This window comes from Macaca fascicularis, chromosome 1 (assembly GCF_037993035.2).
Source record: "Macaca fascicularis isolate 582-1 chromosome 1, T2T-MFA8v1.1".
Taxonomy (NCBI): domain Eukaryota; kingdom Metazoa; phylum Chordata; class Mammalia; order Primates; family Cercopithecidae; genus Macaca; species Macaca fascicularis.
The window spans coordinates 226,934,277-226,959,576 of record NC_088375.1 but is presented as its reverse complement, the minus strand read 5'-3'; the positions used below and the strand labels follow the sequence as shown (position 1 = coordinate 226,959,576).

Here is a 25,300-nt window from a genome sequence, read left to right as displayed (position 1 = left end):
GTGCAGGGAGATGTCCTACCAGATATCAAGAGCTGTTACAAAGTTATTGTAATAAACACAGTGTGATATTGGCACAGGATAGACAAATTGACAATGGAACAGAACGGGGAGCCCAGAAGCAGACCTGTGGCCATATGGAAACTTGATGGATGGTAGATGAGATTGCAGACCCGCAGGAAAAGGATGGAGCATTGAATACATGGCGCAGGGACTAGTGGTTACCTACATGCAAGACACGGAATCAGATCACTACCTCCCAACAGGCACAAAAGCCAATTCCTGGTATGTTAGACTTAAAGATGAAAGACAAAACTCAAAACTTTTGGAATAAAATGTGAGCAAACATCTTTATAGTATTGTGGCAGAAAAGGATTTCTTTAGCTAGGCCAGAAAAATTATTAACCTTATGAGAAAACAGTTATAAATTTAACCATATCAAATGAAGAACTTTTTGCTTATTACCAGAAAGACAAAGAAAGACACCATTAATTAGAGAAGAACAGGAGGGGTGCGGTGGCTCATATCTGCAATTCCAGCACTTTGGAAGGCTGAGGTAGGAGGATCACTTGAGCTCAGGAGTTCAAGACCAGCCTGGGCAACATAGTGAAACCTCACCTCTACTAAAAATAAAAATAAAAAAGAATTTTATAAAAATTTTTTAAAAGGGAAAAATAAATTACAAAGGATATATACACACACACATACACACACACACATATATATATATATATATATATATATATATTTGAGACAGAATTTCACTCTTGTCACCCAGGCTGGAGTGCAATGGCGCAATCTTGGCTCGCTGCAACCTCTGCCTCCTGGGTTCAAGCAATTCTCCTGCCTCAGCCTCTGGAGCAGCTGGGGTTACAGCCGCCTGCCACCACATCCAGCTAATTTTTGTATTTGTTTAGTAGAGACGGGGTTTCACCGTGTTGGCCAGGCTGGTCTTGAACTCCTGACCTAAATGATCCACTCACCTCGGTCCCCCAAAGTGCTGGGTTTACAGGCGTGAGCCACCGTGCCTGGCCACAAAGGAGATATTTTTTAACACATATAACTGACCAAAGATTATTATCTAGAATACAAAAAGACCTTTTAGGAATCAGGACAAACAACCACGTTTGGGTTTGTTTGTTTTCTGAGAAAAGGTCTTTCTCTCTTGCCTAGGCTGAAGTGTAGTGACAACAGTCCCGGCTCACCGCAACCTCTGCCTCCCAGACTCAAGCAAGCCTCCTGAATAGCTGGGACCACAGGTTCACACCACTGCACCCGGCTAATTTTTGTATTTTTTGTAGAGACAGGGTTTCATTCAAACATGAGGTTTCACCATGTTTGCCAGGCTGGTCTCGAACTCTTGGCCTCATGTGATCCACCTGCCAAGGCTGGTCTCGAACTCCTGGGCTCAAGCGGTCTGCCCACCTCGGCCTCCCAAAGAGCTGGGACTACAGGCATGAGCCACTGCACCCGGCCCCAAGTTTTTTTTTTCAAATGGGCAAAAAAGCATGAGCAAGCATTTTATTTAAAAAATAAACACAAATGGTATATAAATATGTGACAAGGTACTCATCAGTAACCAAGCAAATGCACACTAAGACCACAGTGAGATCTCATTTTGTACCCACTGGCTTGGCAAAATTAAGGGCACCTGATAGTACCAGAGGGTGGCAGGGATGTGGATCAATGGGATACTTACATGACACTTATATGACTGACGGGGGTACATTAGGACAGCCACTTGGAAAAGCAATTTGTTACTGCAGTAGACTATTGTTCAGAAATATTTTCTCCTCCCCTCTATTTAAAGTTTATACTTTTCTGCCCTATTGATGCCTGGCTTGGCTGCGTGATTTGCTCTAAAGGTTACAGTAGAACCAACTAAATAGGAGCAGAAGTGACAGATATCCATTTGCCATGTGATGGCCAGTGTTCCAAAGAGAAGCTGCTCCCTCCACCTAAATCCCAGAGTGAAATAACATGGGACAGAGGCATGGCAAGCTTGCAATAGGCATATCACACAAAAGTGTAAGAAATGGCCAGGCACGGTGGCTCACGCCTGTAATCCAGCACTTTGGAAGGCCAAGGCAGGCAGATCACCTAAGGTCAGGAGTTCGAGACCAGCCTGGCCAACATGGTGAAACCCTGTCTCTACTAAAAATACAAAACTTAGCTGGGTGTGGTGGCATGGGCCTGTAGTCTCAGCTACTCAGGAAGCTGAGGCAGGGAGATCACTTGAACCCGGGAGGCAGAGGTTGCAGTGAGCCAAGATCGCACCACTACACTCCAACCTGGGAGACAGAGTGAGACACTGTCTCAAAAAAAAAAAAAAAAAAAGAAAAAGAAAGAGAGAAAGAAAAAGAAATGCACCTTTGTTGTTTCGTTGCAATCTATTAAGAGTTGGGGAATTATTTGTTACTTCTACATAACTTAGCATGTCCTAACTGATATAGGCACCAGCTCGTAAAGTTGAGCATCACATGCCCTAAGACCCAGCCTTCCATTTTTAGAAACTTCCCCTGGAGACACTTCTGCAGAGGAGATGCGTAAAATAACATCCATGACAACATTGCCCATGATTTCGAAACACCTGGTAAAAACCCAGCATCTCTTGGTAGAGGATGGATCTATAAATAATGGCATATTTCCAGCAGAGTTAAGACGAATGCACTAAAGCTACACACGACAACACAATGAGTCTTTTTTTTTTTTTTTTTTTAAGACAGAGTCTTGCTCTTGTCACCCAGGCTGGAGTGCAGTGGTGCAATCTCGGCTCACTGCAACCTTTGCCTCCCTGGGGCAAGCGATTCTTCTGCCTCAACCTCCTGAGTAGCTGGTATTACAGGCACCCGCCACAATGCCTGGCTAATTTTTGTATTTTTTGTAGAGATGGGGTTTCACCATGTTGGCAAGTCTTGTCTCGAACTCCTGACCTCAGGTGATCCACCCGGTTTGGCCTCCCAAAGTGCTGGGATTACAGGTATGAGCCACCATGCCTGGCCACAATGAGTCTTATAAATATAATTTTGAGTGATTCAGGCAAGCCACAGAAGTCTCCATATAGCCTAATACAATTTTCATAAAGCTCAAAAACAAGCCAAACTAAATAACATAGTTTTAGGATACATAATTATATGAGAAATGATTTTTTTAAGCAAGGGAAAGATAGACTCAAAATTCCTAAGAAAGGCTGTCTGGGGATGGACAGAAGGTGAGGGGAGAAAGCAGCACATGGATGGTGGCTCTGACCTTGACTTTGACCCTGTAAGTGTTCAGATATTAAACATTTTGGATTTGTGGTCTATGGAGTCTCTGTCACACCTACTCAGCGCTGCTCTGGTAGTGCAAAGCCAGTCTTAGTATATAAATAAATGTGTGTGGCTGTGTTCAGTAGAACTTTACCTATTGACTCTGAAATTTCAGTTTTATATAACTTTTTGTGCCATAAGCTATTATTCTTCCTTGGATTACTTTTAAACCATTTAAAAATGTAAAAGCTGGCTGGGCCCAGTGACTCATGCCTGTAATCCCAGCACTGTGGGAGGCCGAGGTGGGTGGATCACTTGAGGCCAGGAGTTCGAGATCAGCCTGGCCAACATGGTGAAACCCCGTCTCTACTAAAAATATAAAAATTAGTCAGGTGCAGTGGTGCACACCTGTAATCCCAGCTACTCTGGAAGCTGAGGCACGAGAATTGCTTGAACCGGGAGGCAGAGGTTGCAGTGAGCCAAGATCGCACCACTGCACACCAGCCTGGGCGACAGAGTGAGACCCTGTCTCAAACAAATAAATAAATAAATAAAATTTAAAAAGCTATCCTTAGATCATAAGCCAAACAACGGCAGCCATGCCAGGTTTGCAACTGTAATCCCAGTTACTTGGGAGACTGAGGCGGGTGGATCACGTGAGCCCAGGAGTTTAAGGCTAAAGTGTGCTATGACTGTGCCTGTGAGTAGCCACTCCATTCCAGCCTGGGCAACATAGCAAGACTCTGTCTCAAGCAAGCAAACAAACAAACAAAGGCAAATGGTGCACCAGGTTTGGCCATGGGAGTTTGGCGGCCCCCACTCTAGTGCTGTGGTAGGACGGTGAGCTCGCAGGTGTTCATTTTCTCACTGTACTTCACACCTATCGTGTGTGGTTCATTTATTGGCTTTTGTATAAAATATTATGTTAAAAGTTAAGAATTTTTAGAATATAACTTGGCTTGAAAGGGAGCAGGACAAAGGCAGGTGGTGTACAGGATATGCAGACACTTGAACTCTTTCCAAAACTTCCTCCAGACCTGAGGTTTTTTGCTCTTGACCGCAGAGACAGGCAGTCTCCTCATACTCCCCTGACGGTGGAGCATGTCATGTTACATGACAGAACCAATGGGAAGTTTAGTTGGGGCACTTACTGCACCTTGTGGCTTACTGACATATGTCATATTAGCACCAAAACACAAACCTGCACTGATTTTGACTATCATTGTAGTTGGACCACTGGCCTACATAATTGAATTTAAACTATGATTTTCTTTGGATTTCAAAAAAACTAGCTCAAGCCTGTTAAGTGGTATCTAGAAAATGCTTTTTTATCACCAGCTCTGGCCCCATCTGTCTGTTCTGTTAAAAGTGGTGCATTATTTTGCCCAGGCATGGCGGCTCATGTCTGTAATCCGAGCACTTTGGGAGGCCAAAGTGAGCCTAGGAGTATGAAACCAGCCTGGACAACATGACGAAATGCCTTCTCTACCAAAACAAAAAACAGAACAGTTAGTCAGGTGTGATGGTTCTTCCTTATAGTTCCAGCTACTCAGGAGACTGAGGCAGGAGGATCACGTGAGCTCCTGCAGGTCAAGGCTGCAGAGAGCCGTGATGGTGCCACTGCACTCCGGCCTGGGTGACAGAGTGAGACCCTGTCCAAAAAAAAAAAAAAAAAAAAAAGGAAGTGGTGTGTTTTTAAAGGCCAACTCATTGGCACTGAGGAAAGAACATGTGTTGGGGGAATCCTGGGTATTTGTAGGATGGTGTTCTTGATTTTGAAAACTGTGATAGTGAGATGACTCATATCTCCTTGCTTCTTTTCAAGGAAGTCCCAACAGCCCTATCGACTTCCATTTCACAGTTCACATCCTCCTTCTTCTTCTTCTGGAAATCGGCAGCTACATCCATCTTCCTCTTGAGTGGTTTGTACCGGTCTCATAAATGCTAAAAAAATTTTTAAAGATACATATATTTTGTTGTCTATTTGAATCATTTAACACTTATTTTCCATAAATTACAGCTGCAGACAGTCTCCCTTTTAATTTTAACAAACTCAGCCAGGCGCAGTGGCTGACGCCTGTAATCCCAGCACTTTGGAAGACCGAGGTGGGCAGATCACTTGAGGTCAGGAGTTCGAGACCAGCCTGGCCAACATAGCAAAACCCCATCTCCACTAAAACTACAAAAATTAGCCGGGCGTGGTAGCGGGTGCCTGTAATCCCAGCTACTGGGGAGGCTGAGGCAGGAGAATCGCTTGAACCCGGGAGACGAAGGTTGCAGTGAGCCGAGATTGCGTCATTGCACTCTAGCCTGGGTGACAATGGCGAAACTCTGTCTCAAAAATAATAATAATAATAATACTTTTAACAAACATCCACAAGAGAGGTAACAGCAAGGATGAACTTCCTCTGGAGATTATTTGACATTTGTTTCCGTTGACCAAATATTTTTACTGGTCTTTAAGAATTATTTTCTTTATTTTCTACATTAGCTAAAAATAAATCATAAGCATGAATCACTAAAGCATAAAATATTAGCCATATCCCAATAATAGCTCTAGTTTCAATTCAGCAGCACATATTTTCGTCTTGAGGGTTACGTAGATTCAAGATCCAATGGTTTCTTTGGAACACAATGCTATGACTCCAAGAGTGTGGAGGTATCCCCACGACTTCCATCGTTAGGAACCAAGAACCTATCTGCGCATGAGCTGCCGGGCTTTCTTTTACATGTTAGTGAAGTATTTATGTTAGTGCTCAGCAGTTTTTCAATCCTAAGCAGGTATTTATTTACAGACAAGCAAGTCAAAAAGTCCTACCCCAAGTTCATATGCTTGTTGCTATAAAAAAATAACCCAACCCAAATAACCACACCATCTCCTAGAACTTATGAAAAACTGGCAAGATGTTCAGAAATACCAGCGGGATGTCTTTTGAAATTGATCCAAAGATGAATTTCAAAATGGAGATCTCTTCTGGGAAGATTGAGATGTCATGCTTTCCGTATTTGTCCCGCTGAGCACTGCTGAAAACCTCTCCAAAGGCAGAGAGAGGAAGGCCAATGGGGCCGTGATCTCCAGACCCAAGAAACAACAAGGCAATGGGCTTCTTTCTGCCTCGTTTCCCTCTGACTGGGAACCAGAGAAGCAGCAACCTAAACATGCCAATAGTATGGACAAAGCAAAACGAAAACCAAGAAGAGGCCAGGTGTGGTGCCTCACATCTGTAATCCAAGCATTTTGGGAGGCCAAAGCAGGCAGAACATCTGAGGTCAGAAGTTTGAGACCAGCCTGGCCAACATGGCGAAACCCTGTCTCTACTAAAAACACAAAAATTAGCTGGGCATGGTGGCGCACACCTGTAATCTTAGCTACTCAAGCGGCTGAGGCAGGAGAATCGCTTGAACCTGGGAGGCGGAGGTTGCAGTGAGCTGAGATTGCACCACTGCACTCCAGCCTGGGTAACAGAGCAAGACTCCATCTCAAAAAACACACACAAAAAAAACTAAGAAGAGTTTGTACTCCCTAGTTGTGAGACTAGGAAAGGGGCAGCAGAGCAAGACTAAAAGCTTCTTTTTTTTTTTTTCTTTTGAGACGGAGTCTCTCTCTGTCACCCAGACTGGAGTGCAATGGCGCAATCTCATCTCACTGCAACCTCCACCTCTCAGGTTCAAGTGATTCTCTTGCCTCAGTCTCCCGAGTAGCTAGGACTACAGGCACCCCCCACCACGCCCAGCTAATTTTTGTATTTTTAGTAGAGATGGGGTTTCACCATATTGGCCAGGCTGGTCTTGAACTCCTGACCTTATGATCTGCTTGCCTCGGCCTCCCAAAGTGCTGAGGTTACAGGCATGAGCCACTGCGCCTGGCCCAAAACCTTCTAGACAATAACCACTCAATTCTAACAAAACACCACAAAAAACACAGTGGCTCCACCTGCAAGCCCACCAGGAAAGACTGGGTAGAGAACCTGAACTTCCTCCCTCACCGTGGATTAAGCCTCATCTCCCCGTCCTTCCTGGGGTGGTGTCAGAGGAGGCCTAGTGGGAGCTGGAACTCCCACATGTCTAGTAATAAAAAGGAGACGCTCACCCTCCAGGAGGTATAGCGCAGAACCCAAACTTCCTCCACCCCTGCCTGGCTGTAACAAGCTGCCCATCCTTCCTCCTTCCCTAGAGTGATGTCAGAGGAACCCTGAGAAAATACAAGACCTAAATTAGATCTAGAAACTGGGCGTGGGGGCTCATGCCTGTAATCCCAGTACTATGGGGGCCAAGGCAGGAGGATTGCTTGAGTCCAGGAGTTCTAGACCATCTTTGGTAACACAGCAAGGCCCTGTCTCTACAAAACATTTAAAAGTTAGCCAGGGGTGGTGGCACATGCCAGTGGTCTCAGCTACTCTGGAGACTGAGGTGGGAGGATCACTTGAGCCCAGGAGGTTGAGGCTGCAGTGAGCCGTGATCATGCCACTGCACTCCAACCTGGGTAATACAGCAAGCAAGACCCTGTCTTCAAAAAAATTTTTTTTTCCTTAGGCCTAAATCTAACAAAACGCATACAGAACTTGTATAGTGAAAACTACAAAATGCTGTGAAAGACATTTTAAAATATATAAATAAATGGAGAGACATACCATGTTTGTGCATTGGAATACAGTCATACAGCGTAAAACGATGTTTTGGTTGAAAACAGACCGCATATATGATCGTGGTCCCATAAGATTATAGTGGAGCTGAAAAGTTCCTGTTGCCTCGTGATGTCCAACCATCGTAACACTGCAGCACTGCTCACTGCTCACGTTTGTGGTGATACTGATGTAAAAAACCTACTGAGCTGCCAGTTGTATAAAGTGTAGCATATGCAATTACGTACGGCACATAATACTTGATAATAACAATGAATGAGTATGTTAGTAGTTTATGGACTTACTATGCCATACTTTTTATAGTTAGAGTATATTCCACGCACACACACACACACACACACACACACACGCAGATAACCAGTTAAGGCCAGGTGTGGTGGCTCATACCTGTAATCCCAGCACTTTAGGAGGCCGAGGCGGTGGATTGCCTGAGCTCAGGAGTTCGAGATTAGCCTGGGCAACACAGTGAAACTCCGTCTCTACTAAAGTACAAAACATTAGCCGGGCGTGGTGCCATGCACCTGTAATCCCAGCTACTTGGGAGGCTGAGACAGGAGAATCCCTTGAACCCAGGAGGCAGAGGTTGCAGTGAGCCGAGACCGCCCCATTGCACTCCAGCCTGGGCAACAGAGCAAGACTCTGTCTCAAAAAAAAACAAACAACAAACAAACAAAAAAACAGTTAATTGTAAAACAGCCTCAGGCAGGTCCTTTGGGAGGTATTCCAGATATTCCAGAAGAAGACATTGTTCTCATAGAAGATGACAGCTACGTGCATGGTTTTGCCCCGAAGATCTTCCAGTGGGACAAGATGTGGAGGTGGCAGACACCAACTCTGTGTGGGTCTAGGCTAATATGTGTGTTTGTGTCTTAGTTTTTCACAACAAAGTTTAAAAAGTAAAAAACAATTTAAAAACTTTTAAATAGATAAGTTTATAGAATAAGGAAATAAAGAGAAAATATTTTTGTGCAGCTGTACAATGTGCTTGTGTTTTAAGCTAAGAGTTATTATAAGAGTCAAAAAGTTTAAAAAATTGTTTTTAAGTTTATAGGCTGGGTGTGATGGCTCATGCCTGTAATCTCAGCACTTTGGGAGGCTGAGGTGGGCAGATTACCGGAGCTCAGGAGTTCGAGACCAGCCTGGCCAACATGGTGAAACCCCATCTCTAATACAAAAATTAGCCAGGTGTGGTGGCAGCTGCCTGTAGTCCCAGCTACTTGGGGGGCTGAGGCAGGAGAATCACTTGAACCTGGGAGGTGGAGGCTGCAGTGAGCCAAGATCTTGCCACTGCATTCCAGCCTAGGCAGCAGACGGTGCCTCAAAAAAAAAAAAAAAAAAAAAAAAATTTAAAAAATTAAATTAAAGTTTATGAAGTTAAAAGTTACAGTAAGCTAAGGTTAATTTATTACTGAAGAAAGAAAACATTTTAAATAAATTTAGTTTAGCTTAAGTGTACAGTGTTTATAAGACTACAGTCATATACAGCAGAGGTCCCCAGCCTTTTTGGCAAGAGGGATCAGTTTGGTGGAAGACAATTTTTCCATGGACTGGGTGGGGGGATGGTTTCGGGATGATTCAAGCGCATTACATTTATTGTGCACTTTATTCCTATTATTATTACATTGTAATATATAAAGAAGTAATTATACAACTCCCCATAATGTAGAATCAGTGGGAGCCTGAGCTTGTTTTCCTGCAACTAGACAGTCCCATCTAAGGGTGATGGGAGACAGGGACAGATCATCAGACACTAGATTCTCTTAAGGAGCCGCAACTCAGATCCCTCCCGTGCGCAGCTCACAATAGGATTCATGCTGCTATGAGACTCTAATGCTGCTGCTGACGTGACAGGAGGCGGAGACCAGGCGGTAATGCAAGTGATGGGGAGCGGCTATAAATACAGAGGAAGCTTCACGCGCTCGCCCACCACTCTCCTCCTGCCGTGTGGCCCCATTCCTAATGGAGTCTCACTCTGTTGCCCAGCCTGGAGTGCAGTGGTGTGATCACGGCTCACTGCAACCTCTGCCTCCCAGGTTCAAGGGGTTCTCCCACCTCAGCCTCCTGAGTAGCTGGAATTACAGGCACGTGCCACCACGCCCAGCTAATTTTTGTATTTTTAGTAGAAACGGGGTTTTGCCATGTTGGCCAGGCTGGTCTCGAACTCCTGACCTCAGGTGATCTGCCCACCTTGGTCTCCCAAAATGTTGGGATTACAGATGTGAGCTACCGCGCCTGGCAAAAATCATATTATTTTCATGGTACCTCTTCTGTGTTTAGGTATGTTTAGCCACACAAATACCATTATGTTACAGTTGCCTGTGGTATTCGGTACAGTCACACGCCCTACAGGTTTGTAGCACAGGAGCGACAGGCTATACCATCCAGCCTAGGTGTATGGTAGGCTGTACTGTCTAGGTTTGCCTAAGTGCCCTCTATGATGTTCACACAACAACGAAATCACCTAACAACACATTTCTCAGAACGTACCCCTGTCGTTAAGTGATACGTGACTGTACTTCACATAGTAAAGATGTCAATTCGCCCCAAACTGATATGCAGATTTAACACAACTGTTATCAGAATCCCAGCCAGCTTTTTGTAGATATAGATATTATCCTAAAATGTATGTGGAAATGCAAAGGAACTAGAATAGATAAAACAACTCTGAAACGAAATAATAAAGCGGGAGAAACTACCACCCTCTACCCAATTTCAGTGTTTATGGATAACCACAGTAATCAAGACTGTGTGGTATCGGCAGAGGAAGAAACACATGGATCAGTGGAACAGAAGAGGGGAACCAGATAGCCCCACGTAATTGCAGCCAACTTACTTTTGACAAAGCTACAATGAAAGAAGACTAATGTTTTCCACTAGTGATGCTAGAGCAATTGGACACCCCTAGGCCAAAAACAACAACAAAAAAAGACTTGGCTAAAACCTCTCACACTTTATACGAAAAATTTAAAATGAATCAAGGCTTGGCACAGCGGCTCACACCTGTAATCCCAGCACTTTGGGAGGTCAAGGCAGGAGGATTGTTTGAGGCCAGGAGTTCAAGACCAGCCTGGGCAACATAGTGAGACTCTGTCTCGAAATAAATAAATAAATAAAAAATTACCCAGGCATGCAGGGAGCCGAAGCCGTGAGACATGACCAACTCAACATTCCGCTGGAGGCTATATGATCAAACAGCAAAGTGTTTATCATGAATGCAAGATGTGAGCAAACTCACACTGCCTTGCCGCCAAAAGGTTTGCTGAGGGACATCACTCCCTGGCTCCTTGAAGTTATCTACTGAGAAATCTAGCACCTATTGTTCAAAGGATGCGGTCTCTCAAGTCTGCTGTGAACCAAACACCAAATGGCCAACTGACAATTACTGACAGGACAATCATCCCCACTTTCTCGCTATCTCTTTTGCCTAATAAAGACAGTGGGCTGTGTAAAGTTCAGGGCCTTTGTCCACTAGACGCAAGGTTACCCCTGACTCCTTCTTCCAAATATACTCTTTTGTCTCTTGTCTTTTATTCCCACGTTCTCCCCACTTTGTTCAGTCCAATAGGTCTGCGGCAAGTGGTGGCACACTCCTGTAGTCCCAGCTACTTGGGAGGCCAAGGAGGGAGGATCACTTAAGCCCAGGAGGTGGAGGCTGCAGTGAGCCATGATCACACCAGTGCACTCCAGCCTGGGTGACAAAGCAGAGACCCTGTCTCAGGAAAAAAAAAAAAAAAAAATCAAGATTTAAATATAAAATAAAAAATTGTAAAAGTTATAAGAGACAGAGGAAAAAAAATCTAATTCTTTGAGACCCGGGACTTAATGAAGAATTCTTAGACATGACTCCATCAATGAAAAAAACCCATAAATTGGACTTCATCAAAATTGAGTAGCTTTTCTCTGTGGAAGAGCCCGTGAAGAGGATGAAAAGGCAAGCTACTGACTGGGAGAAAATATTTGTAAATCATATATATGCCAAAGGACTCCTATCTGGGAAACATAAAGAACTCTTGGATCTCAACAGTAAAACAAATAATCCAACTAGAAAATAGGCGAAAGATCTGAAAAACACTTCACTGAAGAAGACATAAAAATGGAAAATAAGCATATGAAAAGATGTCCACCCATAAGGCAAATGCAAATTAAAGCCCCAATGAGATGTCACTACACACCTATTAGAACAGCTGAAATAAAAATTGAGGCAATGCAAAATGCGAGCAAGGATGCAGAAAAACTCCGATGAGAATGTAAAATGATACGCTTCCTCTGGAAAATAGTTTGGCAACTTCTTTTTTTTTTTTTTTTTTTTTTTTTTGAGACAGAGTCTCGCTCTGTCACCCAGGCTGGAGTGCAGTGGCCGGATCTCAGCTCACTGCAAGCTCCGCCTCCTGGGTTTACGCCATTCTGTTACCTCAGCCTCCCGAGTAGCTGGGACTACAGGCGCCCGCCAACTCGCCCGGCTAGTTTTCTTGCATTTTTTAGTAGAGATGGGGTTTCACTGTGTTAGCCAGGATGGTCTCGATCTCCTGACCTTGTGATCTGCCCGTCTCGGCCTCCCAAAGTGCTGGGATAACAGGCTTGAGCCACCGCGCCCAGCTGGCAACTTCTTAAAAACTAAACAAGCACCAAACGTGTAGCCCAGGAATTGCACTCCTGAATATTTCTCATAGAGATACAAAATACATGCCCACACAAAAACTGTACATAATTATTCCTCGCAGCTTTATATGTAATAGTCAAAACAAAAAGCAAACAAAATATCTTTTAATGGGTGCATGGTAAAACAAACTGTGGCACAAGCGTATCATGGAATACTATTCAGCAAGGAAAAAGAACGAATCATTGAAACACACAGCAACTTGGATGAATATCAAGGGCATTCTGCTGAGTGAAAAAGCAAAATCTTAAAAAAGTTCACGTTTGTAAAAGTTGTCAGAATCAAAATGGAGTAACTTGTGTCAAAACCCTGACAAATGGGCCGGGCATGGTGACTCACGCCTGTAATCCCAGCACTTTGGGAGGCCGAGGCAGGCAGATCACATGAGGCCAGGAGTTCAAGACCAGCCTGGCTAACATGGCAAAATCTCATCTCTACTATAGCCAGGCATGGTGGCGGCTGCCTGTGATCCCAGCTACTCAGGAGGCTGAGGCACGAAAATCGCTTGAACCCAGGAGGCGGAGGTTGCAGCGAGCGGAGATCACACCACTGAACTCCAGCCTGAACGACACACGGAGATTCTGTCTCAAAATTTTTTAAAAAAACTCTGACAAACGGAGCCAGGGAAGGCCATGAAGAGGGTTTCTTATGCGTGCATGCCTGATAAAAACAACTATCACAAGACTGCAGAAACCACAACCTTGCACAAAGGCTACTGTGTCTTACACAAAAAAATACTTCTGCGGGTATTGATCTTTGTAGCAAAGGATCATTGTTTCAAAATAACTTACATAATCCTCCTCAGTTTTTCTTTTTTCTTTTTTTGAGACAGAGTCTTGCTCTGTCACCCAGGCTGGAGTGTAGGACGTGATATCGGCTCACTGAAACTTCTGCCTCCCAGGTTCAAGCAATTCTCGTGCCTCAGCCTCCTGAGTACCTGGGATTACAGGCACATGCCACCACACTGGGCTAACTTTTTGTATTTTTAGTTGAGATGGGGTATCACCATGTTGGCCAGGCTGGTCTCGAACTCCTGACCTCAGGTGGTCCACCCACCTCGGCTTCCCAAAGTGCTGGGATTACAGGCATGAGCCGCTGCGCCCGGCCCATCATTTTTTCTTTTAAAAACTCTTGTCACCTTTACCTCCCTGAATACACCCATCATATTCCCACTGCAATGCTACTCCTGAAAAAAATACCATAATCTTTTAGAGAGCCTCTTTCTCTGTCTGTGATTTAGCTTGACACGTGCTGTATGATTCTATTCACACAATATTCCTTAAATAACAAAAGTATAGAGATGGAAGACAGATAAGTGGTTGCCAGGGGATGGTGGGGAGAGGGAGAGCACCTGACTAGAAAGGAGTAGTGGGAGAAGATCTTGGCGGTGATGGAAAGTTCTGATTTTATTGTGTTGGTTGTTATACGATTTCACATGTGTGACAAAGGGACAAAGTACACACACACACCATGCCAACGTCAATTTCCTGCTTTGCCATTGCACTGGAGGATGGAACCCAGAAATGGCATGAGAGATGTACCTGTCTTGGCAAATTCCTGTGAATCTATAATTATGTCAAAATCAAAATTTCTTTTAAATGACTAAAAACTTTTTTTTTTGAGACAGAGTTTCGCTCTTGTTGCCCAGGCTGGAGTGCAGTGGCGCAATCTCCATTCACTGCAACCTCCGCCTCCCAGGTTCAAGCGATTCTCCTGTCTCAGCCTCCCGAGTAGCTGGCGGGATTACAGGCACCCACCACCACGCCTGGCTAATTTTTTGTATTTTTAGTAGAGAGGGGGTTTCACCATGGCCAGGCTGGTATTGAACTCCTGACCTCAGGTGATCTGCCTGCCTCGGCCCCCCCAGAGTGCTGGGATTACAGGTGTGAGCCACCGCGCCCGGCCAGAAGGAAGACTTCCCTGACTGGGAATCGAACCCAGATTGCGACGGTGAACGCCGAATCCTAACCACTGGACCACCAGGGAGTGTCCTAAAAACTTTTAAAAAATGGATTACGGTTCCACTGAAACTCACTAATTACTCATAAATACTTTTGAAAAGCATTTTCTAAAGAACTTTGTTGCAGTCTGGGGTGTGGATGGAACTTTGTTGCAGAGGTAGTCCTTTAAATCAGGATTAAGTCCAGCACTTTGGGAAACCGAGGTGGGAGGACCACTTGAGCCCAGGAGTTTAAGACTGGCCTGGACAACATAGCGAGACCCCGTCTCCACAAAAAAAATTAAAAATCAATTAAAAATTAGCTCTGCGTTGTAGCAGGCACCTATAGTCCCAGCTATTTAGTAGGCCGAGGCAGGAGATTGCTTGAGCTCTGGAGTCCGAGGCTGCAGTGAGCTGTGATCACACCACTGCACTTCAGCCTGGGTGACACAGTAGACCCTGTCTCAAAAAAACAAAAGACAAAACCGAAATCAGGCTTAAGTGAGAGCATAGAGGTTTAAATTGGAGGTGTAGACCTCAAAAAGAGAATGAAAGAGCAAACCACAGACTAGGAAAAGATATTTGCAGCTCATGAACAGCAGACTAAAAACTTCCTATACGTAAGAAGAGGACAGACAATCCTATGAGAAAATACTCAAAAGACTTGATCAGGCCCTTCACTAAAGAGGAAATAGCCAAAATAACATGAAAAGGCATCTAACCTCACTAGCAACCAGGAAGTGTAAGTTAAAACCACAATGAGATACGACTATCCGCCCACCATATCGATAAAAATAGTCCAATGATGCCAAGAGTTATCAGGGGATGTGGAGTAAAAAGAACATCATTACTACCAGGGCAGTGTAAATGGGGTCCAATCATTTTGGAAAACAGTTTGGCATATTCAAGACCAAGACACACGTTCCTTGTAGCTCAGCAATGTTATTCCTAGGTTTAAAAACACAACCAAACCAGAAACACGTGTTTACATGTGCTGAGATACACGGACAAAAATATTCAAATGTCATTGCGTGTAATAACCCCAAGCTGGAAGTGATCCCGCTGTCCATCAATATTAGAATGAGTAAACAACAATGTCATCATTCAATAAAAGAGTGTGCAACAATGGAAATCAACTAAAGATGAACTCAACGTGGATGAATCTTCATGATACAACGTTGAAAGAAGGAGCAAGATACAGAAAACACAGTGTGATTCTATTGTATGAAGTTCACAGCAGCCTGATAAAACTGTGTTGTTGGGTAGCAAAACTATAGCAAAAGGAAGTTAATACCATACAAGTCTAGATGTGGTTAGCACTAGTAGGCAAGGAAGGCTGTGATCTAGAAAGGGCAGCCCAGGGCTTCAGGAATGGGTTACGTTCCAGTTCTTGATCCTGGTAGAGTTATTTGGATGTTCGTTTATGACAATTTGTTAAACTTTGCATTTATGCATTTTTCTATATAGGTCACAATGTAAAAAAGTTCTATATTGCTTTAAAAAGAGGCTTTAAATAAATTAGCATAATTTATTAGATAAGACTTTACTGGCCGAGCGCAGTGGCTCTCGCCTGTAATCCCAGCACTTTGGGAGGCCGAGGCGGGCGGATCACCTGAGGTCGGGAGTTCAAGACCAGCCTGACCAACATGGAGAAACCCCGTCTCTACTAAAAATACAAAATTAGCTGGGCATGGTGGTGCATGCCTGTAATCCCAGCTACTAGGAAGGCTGAAGCAGGAGAATCGCTTGAACCCGGGAGGAGGAGGTTGCAGTGAATGGAGGTTGCGGTAAGCCGAGATTGTGCCATTGCACTCCAGCCTGGGCAACAAGGGCAAAACTCCGTCTCCAAAAAAAAAAAAGGAAAAGGAAAAAAAAAACTTTACTAATGCTGTTCCTGCACATATATTTTTAACAACCTACAAATAGACACATTCTGGTCTTACATGGTGTTTTGGGTTAAAATTTTGCTCTCAAAAAGCTCCTTCTATTATATCCCTCTTATTAAGTCTTATTAAGCCTGTTATGTCTTGTTCTATCCTTCACGAAGACAAAAAACAGGTTGCCTTCCATCTATACACTTTTTCAAATAAATATCAATGGCTTTTGTCTAGTGGGTGCTGACTCTGTGCCAGGTACTTGCTGAGTACCTTATAGAAATAATACCTTGTTGAACAAATGAATGAATGAAATTCATTATTGAAATTTTTCATGTAATCCATACTGGTGCTGTAATACTCCATTTGTTAAACCCCCTTCAAACTCCCTCTTTGTTCTCTCTGCCTTCCTCAAACACGGGTCTAAACTCATTTTAAACCAGTTTATCAACCAGAGGGACATGGGGACATGGGGGGAGCATGGTTTTCTGATTCTTATTTGCCAGTGTCCTCCATACGCACATACACACACACACACACGTACACACACAAGGCACGCACATGCACACACATGCACGCACACATACACACACACACACACACAGAGGCACGCACAGACGCACGCACACACACAAGGCACGCACACGCACACACATGCACGCACACATACACACACGCACACACAGGCACTCACACACGTACGCGCGCACACACACATACACACACACAATAATCCAAGGCTGCAGCATATTTAAATCTGACATTTTTCTAGAACCGAGGTGTGCTCTTCTATACGCAAGCTTTCTCCACCTCAGCACTGTTGACATTTAGGCAGCATCATTCTTTGCTGGGAGGCTGTCCCGTGCATGGTAGGAGTTTAGCAGCATCACTGGCCTCTACTCACTAGATGCCAATCACCACCTAATCACCCTAATCACCACCACCACCGCCACCAAATACTCCCGGGGACGAAATTGCCCCTGCTTGATAACCACCGGGCTATATGAACCTCATTTCTAGAATTTTTTAAAGAATCATCTTTTCCTTTCTATTATAAAAAGCTTTGCTTTGCCAGAGCTCTAATATGATTACATTAATCTTACGTTGTTTGAATATATACAGGAGTTTCTTTCTGCTCCGTTTAACAACAGAGAAACGGAGCACGAGGAAGAACAGCAGGAAGAGTACCACAGTCGAAGTCAGCGCAAGAAAGAAGATGATCTGCGGAGAGTGTCCTGCAAAACACAGCAAAAGGAGAAACGCATGCAGAAATGTATGGACACTCATACACCCATGTGTATATTTACACTGGTAAACTCCTAAGCATGAGAAGAATCAGAGCCTTGGGCATCTCCAACCTGCTAATGGAGTAAACTTGGAAAACTTTTAAAAAGGCAAGACATGGTGGCTCATGCCTGTAATCCCGATACTTTGGAAGGCCGAGGCAGGAGGATCACTTACAGTCAGGATTTCAAGACCAGCCTGGCCAACACAGTGGTGGCAGGCACTTGTAATCCCAGCTACTTGGGAGGCTGAGGCAGGAAAACCGCTTGAACCCGGGAGGCGGAGTTTGTGGTGAGCTGAGATGGTGCCCCCACACTCCAACCTGGGCAACAGAGCGAGACTCCATCTCAAAAAAAAAAAGAAAAGAAAAGAAAAGAAAAGAAAAAAAGAAACTGAATGGCTGGGCGGTGGCTCATGCCTGCAATCCCAGCACTTTGGGAAGCCAAGGTGAGCAGATCAACTGAGGTCAAGAGTTTGAAACCAGCCTGGCCAACATGGAGAAACTCCATCTCTACCAAAAATACAAAACTTAGGTGGGCACCATGGTGGGCGCCTGTAATCCCAGCTACTCAGGAGGCTGAGGCAGAAGAATCGCTTGAGCCTGGGAAGCGGAGGTTGTGGTGAGCCAAGATCGCGCCATTGCACTCCAGCCTGGGTGACACAGACTCCGTCTCAAAAAAAAAAAAAAAAAAAAGAAAGAAACTTAATAGTTTTCCTAGAGGCCACAAAAATTAAGCAGTTTGTCCTTTCTAGCACATAGAAAATATGGGACCCAGGGGCCGGACGCGGCAGCTCATGCCTGTAATCCCAACACTTTGGGAGGCCAAGGCAGGAGGATTGCTTGAGCCCAGGAGTTTGAGAGCAGCCTGGGCAACATAGCAAGACCCCAACTCTACCAAAAAAAAAAAAAAAACAAAAAACAAAAATTAGCCAGGTGTGGTGGTGCGTGCCTACAGTCCCAGCGATTGGGGAGGCTGAGGTGGGAGGATTGGTTGAGCACAGGAGGTGGAGGTTGCAGTGAGCCAAGATCATGCCACTGCACTCCAGCCTGGCACAGAGTAAGGAACTCTCTTAAAGAAAAAAAAAGAAAAGAAAAGAAAATATGGGACCTTATAATCCCCTTTCCTTGGCATTGATAAAGATATAGACTCTGTCTGGGTGAAGTGTCCTCTGGCACTGCTTACAAATGTGTATCTCAGACTGAATAACAAATGCCTGGGAAGGAACCTGCTGGGTCCCTGAGGGCAGGATTCAGGAAGGAATGCACGTGGGCGGTGCCTGTTGTAGGTGGAGATGTGAGACATCATGATATTGGGGCGATTTAGATACCATCTGGAATCGCCATAAGATATACACTTTGATTGAATGGCATAGCCCAGCTACCTGGCTCTCTCGCAGGGGCAGGCGGGGTCGCAGAGGATGCTCCTGGAGAGAGGTCGGCTGGAGATGGTCCGCAGACCACGTCCCTCTCCTTCGTCCCATTCACAAGCACAGACTTTCCATCCAAAGAACAGCTTAGACAGTTCAATGAAAAGAGTTTAAATAATTAACTTAGGTCCAGACGATTCTGATTTAAAACTTTGTCAGTTTTTACCCAATGAAGTAGCCTAGTGAAAAAGATATATGGGTCTGGGTTCGAAGGCGATGCAAAGATATTTTGAGAAACTTCCACTTGACTATCTGGCTCCCTGCAGCTTTCCATGGCTTCCTTCTGTTCGGTGACAGCTTAGTTCAGGCTGTTTTGCCTGGTTAGTCTCTCACCCCCAGTTTCTTAATCAGACTTGACCATCTCTGGCACGGATGAAGGCCAGCATAGGGTTAACAGGTCTGGCACTGGCATCAGGCAAACCGGGGTTTGAGCCCTGGGTCTGCTGCTTTCCAGAATGACCTTGGGCAAGTTAAGAAATCTCTGGGCCGGGCGCGGTGGCTCAAGCCTGTAATCCCAGCACTTTGGGAGGCCGAGATGGGCGGATCACTAGGTCAGGAGATCGAGACCATCCTGGCTAACAAGGTGAAACCCCGTCTCTACTAAAAAATACAAAAAACTAGCCGGGCGAGGTGGCGGGCGCCTGTAGTCCCAGCTACTCAGGAGGCTGAGACAGGAGAATGGCCCGAACCCGGGAGGCGGAGCTTGCAGTGAGCTGAGATCCGGCCACTGCACTCCAGCCTGGGCGACAGAGCGAGACTCCGTCTCAAAAAAAAAAAAAAAAAAAAAAAAAAGAAATCTCTGTAGCCCAGGCACGGTGGCTCACGCCTGCAATCCCAACACTTTGGTAGGCTGAGGCCAGAGGATCACTTGAGACCAGGCACTGGAGACCAGCCTGAGTCACATAGCAAGACCCCATCTCTACAAAAATTAAAAAACAAACCAAAAAAAATTAGCTGGTGGTGCATGCCTGTGGTCCCAGCTACTCAGGAGACTGAGGTGGGAGGACCACTTGAACCCAGGAGTTCCAGGCTGATCACTTGAACGCAGGAGTTTGATGCTGTCTCAGAAAGAAAAGAAAAGAAAAATGAAACCTCCCTAAGCCTCGGTTTTCTCATCTGCAAAATTAGGATTGTATGTGCTGCCAGAACTGTTTCAAAGAACAAACGAGCGAGAGTCAGTGACACACTCTTGCACGTCTGACACGCTGAGTAAATGGCAGCCATCATCATCATCATCACCATTACTGCCATCATTGTTGCTGTTCTTGTTACGCCTTTCCCTCGTCCCTTTACCGACCCCAAATCCACCCATCCTTCAGAGCCAGATTAAACCCACTCTTCCACGCAGACTCACTTAACAACTCTGAAAAATTTGTATTGAAAGACTTTTTTTAAAAAGCCACTTTCCAGCCGGGCACGGTGGCTCATGCCTGGAATCCCAGCACTTTGGGAAGCCAAGGTGGGTGGATCACTTGAGGTCAGGAGTGCAAGACCAGCCTGGCTAACATAGTGAAACCCCATCTCTACTAAAAATACAAAAACATTAGCCAGGCGTGGTGGCGTGCACCTGTAATCCAAGCTGCTCCGGAGGCCGAGGCAGGAGAATTGCTTGAACCTGGAAGGTGGAGGTTGCAGTGAGGCGAGACGGCGCCATTGCCCTCCAGCCTGGGCAAGAAGAGTGAAACTCCATCTCAAAACAAACAAACAAACAAACAAACAAACAAACAAAACAGACCTTTTTTAAAAAACCACTTTCCAAAGAGAGAATTCAGCTAAGTCCGAGAAAACAGTTAATACTTTTCTTGTGAATCACGATTCCATTTGTCAGCCACTCTGATGCTGATAAATTGTAAATAACAAAAGCAGAGGGATACCATGATTCCTGTTTTAAAACACTTTGTTTTCTCTCCAAAAAAGTCACTTTCCAGTCTGTTATAAACCAATACACTTTTGAAATACAATAAAAATGTCAAAGTAAAATAATAAAAATGATTTTCTAGTAAGAAAATCAAATGGAAAAAGAACAAATACATATAAAATACAACACCCAAATTTTTATTCTTAGTCAACAGACCACATTACTCTGCCAATTTGCCTTAAAAGTTTCTAAATGCTTACTCTCTAACCCTACACCGCTGTTGATGGGGGCACAGGACAAGCCATGTGTGGACCAGCACCTATCCACAGACCACAGTGTGAGTTCTGATTCCACAAAACAACAGTCACATTCTCTCGTATACTACTGGCTTTTTACCACCTGTGATGGCCTTGTGTGCCCAAGTGTGTGCCACATTTTGGAGGGTAACGAGCAATTAGTTACTTCTGTATCATTCTAGGGGCTGGCATTGAGCACATGGAGATGGGCTGATCAACAAGAGAAGATAACAGGCAGCAAAGGAATGAGAAGGAAACAGAGAAGAGGCAGACAGTGGCAAAGTTCCACTGGCAATTCTTTTCCTTTCTTTTGAGACAGGGTCTCTGCTCTGGAGTGCAATGGTGCGATCATACCTCATTGCAGCCGTAACCTCCCAGACTCAGGTGATCCTCCTGCCTCATCAGCCTTCTCTATAGCTGGGAAGGCTATAGGCATGTGCCATTATGCCTGGCAAATTTTTTGATTTTTTGTAGAGACGGGGTCTCACCCAGGCTGGTTTCGAACTCCTGGGCTCAAGCAGTCCTCCTGCCTCAGCCTCCCAAAGTGCTGGGATTACAGGCGTGAGCCACTGCACGTGCCCACCCTCCACTGGCAATTCTGATCTAAATGTTCCAGGCACTGTTTCTGGAGAAAATGCCCACTTTGCCTATTGAGTTGCTACAACCTCACAGTGTTCCCACACTGCCTATTAGTATGTTACATTCTGTCTACACTTGATGGGTGCAAAATAAGCTTCAATGATAGCATTCCTTATCTTCCAAAAAATTTAACCCAGATCCTTTATTCCATAAACTAAAGGAAATGATACCTACTTTGTCCAGGGTCGACAGATGCCACGTTTCTGGTCATTAAATGTCCCAAAGCAACAGTCTTTACAACCTTGCATTAAAAACGAAAGCAATAACAAAAAAGAAGCATTTTCATCATTTGGTAACTTTCCCTGTGATGAACTTAATAAAATCATTACCGTAATGCAATCTGCACAAATTATTCTATAATTCTTGAAACAATACCCTAAGATGGCTAGTTTTTATTCTAACTGTACATAAAGTATTGTCTATGTCTGAAATGTGTGAAGATGAATGGTTCTGGCAATTAACAAACTTTCTGATTTCAAATTACTTCCATTTATGAAGAAATAACGGAAATATTTTATTAATTAAAATATGACATATCATATACTCACTTGTTACTTTAAGGTTCTACAAATCTGTTTATTTTCAAAGGATCAAGACCTAAGCTAAGTTTGTCTACATCACAAAACTACTCTAGATCAAAGAAGCGCAAACGCAAACGTACCTTTTTTTGTCAATTCTTGACCTTGTTTACAATCCTGTTCACACATGCTGCATTCTGCCCCCAGGCAGTGATATCCTGAAATGCAGTCACACTCTGCATTGCTGGTGGAGGAACACTCCTTCCTGGTCTTGAAAACACCTACAAAGTACCCCCCAGCCCCCGTTTTATTACACTTGACCTCCAAATCCAGGAAGCAAATTTACGCTCTGCAGTAACAGTCATGCTCACTCAACTACAGTGTTCCCAGTGATTTTAAAGTTTACTTTTAAATCTCCGTAATGACATTTTTACATTTTGGTAAGTAAAAACTTCTCTCTTGTCAAATGAATGTTTCCTCTAATATTTAGAAAGCTCAGTCCACAAATAATTGCTGTCACCCGATATTATTTTACTGGACCTGCTGGTTGTCAGAAGAATCAGAGTCTTTGACACTTGAGATTTTCAAAAGACAGCAGTTAGTAAAGAGGAAAGAAAAGCTTATCTTCCCAACTATCTTCTAGAAGAAGAAAATATCTTTGAACTCATACCTTTACACTGCCTGCATATGTCACAGGTCCTTTGTCCACCTGCGCTGGAGAAACTATTTGGAGGACAGGGACTGCAAATCTGACTCCTGTTATTATCACAGAATGTACCTAAGAAAGGCAGACAATAATGGTACACATTTGACAATGGGCAATCGTCACCCAAGGCATTCTGAAGTTTACAAGAAAATAGGATTATAAAAGAATGATGAGTTTTCTAGATGCCACAGTGATAGACATTAGTTTGATTGACTTCCTAAAATGATACATTTGCAAGATTATTCTTTGTGTAATCACAGAATTAGAAATAACAAAATACAGGCTAGGTGCAATGGCTCACACCTGTAATCCCAGCGCTTTGGGAGGCCAAGGCGGGCAGATCAACTGAGGTCAGGAGTTCAAGACCAGCCTGGCCAACATGATGAAACCCTGTCTCTACTAAAAATACAAAAATTAGCCATGCGCAGTGGTGCACGTCTGTAATCCCAGCTACTTGGGAGGCTGAGGCAGGAGAATTGCTTGAACCTGGGAGGCCAAGGTTGCAATGAGCTGAGATCATGCCACTGCACTCCAGCCTGGGTGACAGAGTGAGACTCTGTCTCAAAACAAAAACAAACAAACAAAAAAAAACAAAAACAGATATTGTAACAAATAAATCAGCAGAAAGAAAATACTTTATCTATTGAATAAAACACAATTATTATCTTGATTGATCTAGGAGATGAGTATGACTGGATCCAGGAGGACATCAATGTCCTACACTAAAATTTAAATGCACCTGACTTTCCCCACTCTGTTAAGCCCTTTACCACCCACTTACTCGCTGCTCTGCCCCCAGTCTGAGCACAAAGTCCTACACACAAAACTAACATTTATTTACATTTTGGTAAGTAAAAACTTCTGTCTTGTCAAATGGATGTTTCTTCCAATATTTAGAAAGCTCAGTCCACAAATAATTGCCACAAATAAATACCACAGTCTTGCCATGTGCCATGCACTGTTCTAAGCCCTTCATTTGATCCTCCCAGCCATCCTATAAAACAGGTTCCCTTATTATCCCCAGATGAGAAAGTCAAGGCACAAGAGGTGGAATGACTGCTGTGTTCACACAGCTAGGTTGTAGCATCCAATAAATATTTGTAAATGAATGAATTTTCATTTTCTGTTCCTTAAAAGGGAGCTCATTGGCCCTGACTACTAGACTAACTGAACCATACTTCCAACAGAACAGATCAAATGCACATGATAACTGGGTACTCACCAGCTGGGCAGTTACTACACAGATCCTGCAAGGATCTTGTCCTCTCAAAGTTCAGGACCAGCAACAGAGTGGCTACTATGTTGTAACAGCTGTTTCCCATGATGAAATCTGGTACAGGTATGATACTAGCAAAGCTGATTCCAAGAGAATTTTAATCAAATTAGCTGGTCTCACAAATGTCACTCTGCAAAAGGTAAACATTTCCAAGGAAAGGTGGTTTCTCCTTTCAAAATTATCTATTTGCAATCATTACCTATACAATTCTACAAGAGGAAAACTCAGGGTTTTTCAGGAACAATTAATGATGGAATATTGTGGAAAAGTAGCAAATTCATAGAAACCACTACAACAAGGCAGGCATGATTAAACACACTGCTTTGTGCACGTTTGCCAAAGTCTGAGGGTGCATTTTCCATCATGTTCTGCCGAAATGCGGAAATAACAATAGCCAGAACTTTTGGGGACTTTCATAGGTACTTTGCAGTACCATCCAGCAATAATGCCAATTACTTACTGCCCCTGGAATAAACTCCTTACAAACAGAATCTGTCAGGGGCATCAGACAATTCAGTTCAAGAAGAAGCTATCACAAAATCACTCTTCCCCCTTTAGCTGAACACCTAACTACTAACAGGTGGAAAGACCTCCCTGTTCAACTCACTAACACATTTTCTTCAACACAGACATGTTCTGAGATGTGAAGCTTGTATGGTAACAAAACTCAGGAGTGAAAAACTCTCTTCAGGCCAAGTTATTGATGTTTATTTAATGGGCTATTGAAGAGAAGTTATTATAGATTAGAAGGAGAAAAAGTCTAGAAATGGGCAAAGGGAGCAAAAGTTCTATCCTCACCCCCTCTCAGTGCCCCCACCCACTCCCCCAAATGGACAGACCTTGCGATCTCAGGGCTGCTGGAGAACTTTCCACTGCTTGGTCTTCAGGCTTCTGCAGCTCAGGAGGGGGAGGACTTCAGGTCGAACAGGAGTGGATG

General features: G+C 44.1%; 1 protein-coding gene across 3 annotated transcripts; it reads right to left on the bottom strand.

Annotated features, from left to right (window-relative positions):
* Window positions 1-4,559: 4,559 nt before the first annotated feature.
* On the bottom strand, window positions 4,560-25,258 carry TNFRSF9 (TNF receptor superfamily member 9). 3 transcript variants are annotated; one of them, XM_005544888.5, is made up of 8 exons: window positions 25,203-25,258; window positions 24,310-24,493; window positions 23,052-23,159; window positions 22,525-22,662; window positions 22,038-22,104; window positions 19,026-19,156; window positions 17,462-17,593; window positions 4,560-5,189 (listed from the first exon to the last, which is right to left on the bottom strand). In XM_005544888.5, exons 2-8 carry the CDS (start codon window positions 24,407-24,409, stop codon window positions 5,101-5,103), a joined length of 765 nt encoding a protein of 254 aa, XP_005544945.1. In that variant the 5' UTR covers window positions 24,410-24,493; window positions 25,203-25,258; the 3' UTR covers window positions 4,560-5,100. The 3 variants fall into 3 exon arrangements, with proteins under 3 accessions (XP_005544945.1, XP_065386258.1, XP_005544947.1); XM_065530186.2 differs by having other exon boundaries at window positions 22,525-22,599; XM_005544890.5 differs by having other exon boundaries at window positions 24,310-24,443.
* Between the last annotated feature and the right edge of the window lie 42 nt (window positions 25,259-25,300).